We start from the raw sequence: 7,500 nt of genomic DNA, 5'->3' as shown, positions 1-7,500 counted from the left end.
TGTGTCCACACTGACCATTGAATCACCCGATCACGCAAACACACACAATGACATCATTCTTACACACTGACACACACAGGCAGTGCTCTCTTCTGTCTCACACACACTGAATCAACAAACACAGCCAGAAGACTGCTAACAACGACACAATCCATCTCAAACACCACACACTCTGCAGACAGTGGGCGTACAGAGGAATGTTGTCATATATCCTGTCTGGTTCAGTGTGTGTGACATCTCTCTGATCACTCTGACACGCGCACACACACACACACACACACACACACACACACACAGAATCTAGTGGACTGACACCCAATTTCAGATCACTTCACTAACCAACTATTACCATGGTTATCTTTTTTGGACATTTACTATGGTAATACCATGGTATTCACTGAAATACTTTGAAGTACAGCACGATATGTGAATATGGAAACCATTCAGTTCAGTTTAATTACATTAAAACAATACATAAATAAATGCAATATTAATATTATAATATTTTAATTTTATAATATAATAATTTTTAAATATAATAATAATAATAATTTAATTTGTATTAAAATGCAATAAAAATGCTAAATTAATTGAATTTAAAAATTATAAATACATACAATATCAATAATATAATTTAATTATTTACTTCTATTTGAATATAATAATTTAATTTGCACTTAATTGTTGTATTGAATAATGCAAGTTTAAATTTAAAAATTATAAAAATAAATATAAGATTAATATTATAATATTTTATTTTCAAAATGTATTATTCATTTTAATTTTAATATTTTAACAGTGTAATTTGTTTTAAAATGTTGTGTTGAATAATGCAAGTTTAATTTAATTTAATTTAATTTAATTTAATTTAATTTAATTTAATTTAATTTAATTTAATTTAATTTAATTTAATTTAATTTAATTTAATTTAATTTAATTTAATTTAATTTAATTTAATCTTTTGGAGACCATTGTATAATCAAAGTACCATGGTATTATCATTATTTATTATAAGTCTGGGATATTGATTGATTATTGATTGGTATTTGGTTAAACTCACCGACTCCAGCTGTTTCCAACTGGCTTCAATCTGTTGCTGTGCCTTCCGTCCATCATGGAAATGCTGTAAGAGAGAAAGATGTAGAAAATGTATGAATTGTTTATTAAAATTTATTAAAGGCACTCTAAGCAAAGTCATAAGTTTTTAGGCCAAAACATTTTTTGTCACATACAGCAAACATCTCCTCACCATCCGCTAGCTGCCTGTCCCCTGAACACACTGTAGAAAAACGCGGTCTTTGTAGTCGCCACAAGCTCCAAAAACGGCAACAAAAACAAACTGGTGCAGCCTGGACCACTTAACATAATAAACATTCTCCAGCCAATAACTGACAAGCAGCGAATCATAGAAGCAGGAGACTCAGTCACAAATCTCCATTTACTCTCCATTTTGTCTTATTACTATTAATTAATTAAAATAAGAATAATTGAAGAATATAAACAGGATCATCAGTGTGTATGGAAGCGTGTATGTGTCTGCATGTGTGAGTTGCCAGGAAGCCATATTGCCGTGTTCTGTGTGTATCCTGTGCATGTCGTCACACTCGAGGCCGTCTGTGTGTTTCTCTCAGCGGCTCCTCTTGGCCTCAGCACTCCAGAGAAAGTGTTCGCTTTGGCCAACACTCAAATATCTCTCACACAAAGAGCTTAGTGTGCCACACAGATAAAGACCTGCTTCTCATGCAGGTCTGAGATCAGCTGAAGACACCCGTATGAGCCAACATTCATCAGTTTAATAACGCGTGACAGCTTAAGGAAGACGAATTCATATAGTCGTGCAACATACCAAATCATTAACATGTTTTGCATCCAGTAGTGTAAAGAGTACCAGAAAACCATACTTAAGTAAAAACCTTACAGTGAAAATGACTCAAGTTACAAAGTTATCAATTCCAATACCACTTGAGTAAAAGTCTGATCTGAAATTATCTGATTTTAACAATACTATTTATATGGGCTAGTCTGTCTCCACCTGGTATTAAGATGCATTTTGGTCAATCGGATCACAAGTAGACAAGGGAGACACATTTCTATTTACACCTGGTGTTGTAATCTGATATCTTGAGGGGAGGGTAAATTTAAGGGCTTTTCAGGGTAAATTTATGGGTTTTTTTCAGAACTAATGGACAAATTAAGCTCACACTGTAAACCCTAACACTCAAAATAATTAATTGGTTTGAGTAGGGTAAACCTAAATTAAACAAATTAGTTCAAACAAATGAACTTTTATGAGTATTTGGAACTTTCTTTTTCTTTTAAATTCACAAAACTGACACATTTTAAGTCATCTGAATTGTTTCACTTTTTTGAGTTTAATGAACTTGTTTCTTTTAATTTAGACAAACTTAAATGTAAGTGAAACTGGGCTGGGATTTCTATTTCCCAGTATGCTTTACCATGGCACTTGAAAGGGAGAGTAAATGCTAAAATTAAGTGTTATATTATGTTTTTGTTTTTTGTGGGAGATTAATAGTGTTTAATGTTTTGATATGCTAATTCTAGAAGACTTTCTGTTATGTGGGGTTTTTAGGAGGTTACCATCATGGTGACCAGTGGAGCATGAGCTCTGTTTGAGAACAGATACTATGCTAATGCTATCAAAACATTATTATAAAACCAATTAGATTCCACTGAATTAGCTAGTTAAAGCTAGCCTAGTTTCCATTACTAAAAATATTTAAGTTGAGATTACATGATATTTTAAATTAAATGTATGAATTAGCTTACTCAAATATTTCAAGTTAAGAGGAATTAAAATGTACAAAGTGATCTATGAGCCAGTTCTGCTCACTAGTAGCAGCTTTCGTTTCTGCTCTGACAGCCACAAGATCACATCTCACGCTATGAATGTATGTTAAAAATCAGGGAGAACATGGTGCTTGGTAAATTTTTCGTCTTCAAACCAAACTTGGGTCTTCAGCCGAGAGTTTAAGTCTGGCTTCAAAGCTTTACGAATCTTTTGTTTTGAATCAGTGGTTCGGAGCGTGTATCAAACTGCCAAAGTCACGCCCCCCAGTGGTGAATCATTAAAATTTCTAAACATTTATGATGTAATGAAGCCTCGTTTGCTGAAATCACGTGCTTTTGGCAGTTTGATACATACTCCGAACCACTGATTCGAAACAAAAGATTTGTAAAGCTTTGAAACTTCATGAAGCAGTGTTTTGAAATCGCCCATCACTAGATATTGTTGAAAATTTGTTATTTGGGGTTTTTTTTGGCGCACAAAAAGTATTCTTGTCGCTTCATAACATTAAGGTTGAACCACTGAAGTCACATGAACTGTTTCAAATATGCCTTTAGTAGCTTTCTGGGCACTGAAAGTGGTAATTGTCTTGCTGTCAATGCAGGCCTCTCTGAGCCATCGGATTTCATCAAAAATATCTTAATTTGTGTCCCAAAGATGAACAAAGGTCTTAGGGGTGTGGAACAACATGAGGGTGAGTAACTAATGACAGAATTTTCATTTTTGCATGAACTAACCCTTTAATGATTGTAAAATGACATTAATAAAATTATATTTATTTATTTTAACTACAAAAGAGACCAATCTTTAGAAATTTCTGTAAAATTAATGATTTTAATAACTTATAGTCTAGTCTAATTTTGTTTGTTGTACACACGGACACCTGCATTGAATGTCAGACAGTTAGATCGGTCGTAATGACACAGATTAGACTCAATATCCTGTTTACCACACAGAGTCAGACGGCATGAAAAAAATCAGCAGACCATTAATATCAGTGTAATCGCAAAAGACAAACACACTTCACTGTACTTTACCATTGGACTATATATGTATTTGAATAACACAGTATATTTGGCTATGACAAATGTAAAATACTTTCTAGTTTTCTAAATGTGCTGAGTCAACTACAAATCATGTGGTCTGACTTCCTGAAGACTAAATTTTGTGGTTCTGTGACATATTCAAAACACTGATCTGTTTGTTTGAGAAAGTATTTAGAATATTCTTGACATCATTTTTATAAGATTAAATTTCATTTAAACATTGTAAATATATGTTTAAAAGTTTATTTATTATCAATATATATTTTAATTTTAAATATTTACATTTTAAATTAATTAAATTAATAAATTAATGTTATAAATATTTAACATTGTAAATATAAATATATTTTATTTAAAATATTCATGAACAAATATTTTATTACATAATTTTATATATATATATATAATTTATTAATATAAATTATATGTTATACTTTTAGATAAGTTAATTATATTTTTTAATAAATAAATATTATAAATATTTTACATTTTAAATATAAATGTATACATTTAATTTAAAATACTCCTGAAATCATGTAAATAAAAACACTCATATTTCTGAATCCAATAAGTCCCCAGTAAAGGTGCCAATCAGAAACCGAGAACCAAAAATCTTTAGGAAGATCTGTGTATCATAAACTATGCTGTAAAAACCTGCTGTTTGTCTGTGGAGACTGAACTCAGTGAGACGTTGAGACCAGACAGTGAGAAAACAAGTGAATGAATGAAAAAGTGTGAATGTGATCAGTATTCATCGCTGAGAATCTTGACTGAATAAGGAATTGCAGGCATGCAGCGTGCGAATAAAACCCTATAGAAAGCATTATGGGTACAAAAGCACACAATCAGTAACTGGTGAAGGAGTCCAGTTGTGTCTAGCATAGCGATCAAGTCCTTAGAGCGCGCTTTCACAAACACACATACACAAGAAGGTATACTTCTCTTTTTACTATTTCTTAGCATTTCTTCCTGTGCTTGACCTGTATTGACTCTCTCAGTGTTCTAAAAACAGATAAACAATACACACAATACACACACACACAAAATGCAACTGGAAAGGGTTCAACAACCGTCTCATTCTTCTGGTTGCTGCAGCCCTTTAGAATAAACTTACAAACTGAAACCTAAACTCACAGCTGATCTGGAATCAGTCTATACCATTTCATCAAATCATAGGAAGTCAACCTGTTCTCAAAGAGGAAGTTGACCTCTAGCTGTTTCAAACAAGCAACAAACAAGAACAAGAAAATAAATAACAGAGAGAAAAATGTGACCTGATGAGCAGATGAAAGAGACGAGAATGAACAATACTGTGCTGCTTCAGAGAGGATATGAATCATTTATGCTTCACACACACACACACACACACATATAGGATAAAGGTAGACTTGTTACCCATGGATCAAAAACAGAAAGCAACTGGTCTATCTTGAACAATAGCAAATGCACTGGTATTACAGCTCTTCTATTATGAATAAAATAAAAAAATAAAAATGAAAAAAATTATACAATTAAAAAATTAAAAATAAAATTAAAAATAAAATGAAAATGAAAAACAAAATAAAAAAATACATAAATAATTTAAATATAACATAAAACAATAAAAACATGAAAATGAACAAAACAAAATTAAATTAAAAACATAAAAATAAAATAATAAAAAAAAAATAGTAATAAAATGAAATAAAATATTATTTTAAAATAAGAACTGAGAGCACTGGCTAAATTCACTGCAACTAATAACCTGAACTACTGTTGACCGCCTGCAGATGGAGCATGTCTCAAACACACACGGTTACAGGCCCAGTGAGTGTAAAGCTTCTTCAACAATGAGTTTAATAGAGATTTACAGTACCAGACCATATGCTGTCTGGATTAAAAGTGAGAAAAATCGGAGCAAGACTGTTTTTCATTAATTCTTCATTGCAAAATGCATAAACTACAAAATAAACTATAGGTTCACACATATATATGTATATATCTGAATGCACAAACACATCCAAAAATGGCACACGTGTCTCAAATCAATAGAATGAGGTACACGAAAGAGATAGACAGACCGACAGACAATTAAAGAGAGTGAAAGAAGAGGTTTATAAAACAGGAGAGAAGCAGCATTCTGGGAAAATGGCCAGACAGACACCATGGAGCCCTACTCAGTGTGTGAGAGAGTGCTGAATGCTGGGAAATCTGCGTTCTTCAGGTTGATACCTAAATGCCTTCATCTTATTTGATAAATGAAAGATGAACGTTGTGTTCTGACACAGCTCATGTCATTAGTTCAGCTCTGTCCGGACACATAAATCAGAGTCGACCACCACAAGTTTCTCATCTGTGTGTGTGTGTGTGTGTGTGTGTGTGTGTGTGTGTGTGTGTGTGTGTGTGTGTGTTTATGTGGAATGATGAAAACACACACAGACACACAAATGAGTGTAATTCATATATACAACCCAGACACTTTCAGTCTAAACACACAACAGCATCTCTATTTATGGAAGTGAGAGAGACAGAGCGAGATGTCTGAGATAATTCTGACAAATATGATCTTTTAGAAGAGAAAACTGTCCTGATAAAGAACTTATTAACTCATAAAAATAGAGGGCAACATATTGTTCTAAAGTCCTAAATGATATTATCAATATTATAATTATACTAATGTAATAGTAGTATACAAATGTATTAACAATGTAAATATATAAAGGCTTGTGTTTTTTTTATATATATATACATATATTATATTATATATATATATATATATATTTTTTTTTTACACATTTTATTTATATAATTACATATTTATACAGATAAAATATATATAACAATAAAAATGTTGTTTTATGTTTTATAAAATTATAAAAAAATTTAATTTATATAAATATATAAATTTGATATATATGTTTGTGTGTATGTTTATATATATATATATATATATATTTTTTTTTTTTTTTTTTTGAGTGGTTAAAAGATTAAGGGTTTTGCTTGAATCAAAATATAATTTAATCTTTAATACAATTTACTTTAAAATAAATAGCTTATTAATTATTCACTTAATCAGCAAGAAAAACTCCTAACAACCTTAAAAAAGAACTTGCAGGCAAGCTGGATGAAAAAGTGGGATATCATGAGAAGCGGATGAACATTATGTGTGTTTATATGTATTTAAAGGTGCCACATTATTCACATCCTTCAGGAAGTCATCCTACCAATGACTGGCTTGTTGTCTCTGTTTATTAAACTGGGATAGAAGACAGGATTTGAACCAAACTGCACATTTCACAGCTGTAACTTTAACTGAGCGATCCTTCACTCACCGATTTCCTCTCTGTTTTGATCTCCTGTGTGTATCGCGTGAGGTCGGCGATGATCTGTGACGTCATATTCTCTGCGATGACCTCATGCTGGCCGGCGTAATCGTTCAGCTCGTTTAGCGTCGAATGAAATGCACGGCACCATGTGTACCTAACACAGGAAGGGACATCATCGATGTGAGAAGTCATGAATCTATCTTGACTTGTAAAATGTTGATTCAGACATCTGGAATATGTGATGCATCTGGATTTATACCAAACAAATCATGAAACAAATGAGAAAAATTAAACATACTTATTCTCGTCTTCCTCCTTCTTCTTAGGCTGGTATTTCTTGGAC

General features: G+C 31.9%; 1 protein-coding gene across 13 annotated transcripts in view; it reads right to left on the bottom strand.

Moving 5' to 3' along the window:
• fnbp1b (formin binding protein 1b) overlaps positions 1-7,500 on the bottom strand; it is a 102,403-nt gene that overhangs the window by 46,601 nt on the left and 48,302 nt on the right. For all 13 annotated transcript variants that reach the window (XM_067375790.1, XM_067375788.1, XM_067375784.1 and 10 more), the window contains exons 3-5: positions 7,456-7,500; positions 7,164-7,311; positions 1,061-1,123 (exon numbers count right to left, since the gene is read on the bottom strand). The exon at positions 7,456-7,500 is cut by the window's right edge and continues 6 nt beyond it. In XM_067375790.1, the coding sequence (XP_067231891.1) occupies positions 1,061-1,123; positions 7,164-7,311; positions 7,456-7,500 (256 nt within the window). The remainder of the gene's footprint in view (positions 1-1,060; positions 1,124-7,163; positions 7,312-7,455) is intronic.

Source organism: Chanodichthys erythropterus, chromosome 22 (genome assembly GCF_024489055.1).
Source record: "Chanodichthys erythropterus isolate Z2021 chromosome 22, ASM2448905v1, whole genome shotgun sequence".
Lineage (NCBI taxonomy): Eukaryota > Metazoa > Chordata > Actinopteri > Cypriniformes > Xenocyprididae > Chanodichthys > Chanodichthys erythropterus.
This window is presented reverse-complemented; position numbering and strand designations above follow the sequence as displayed.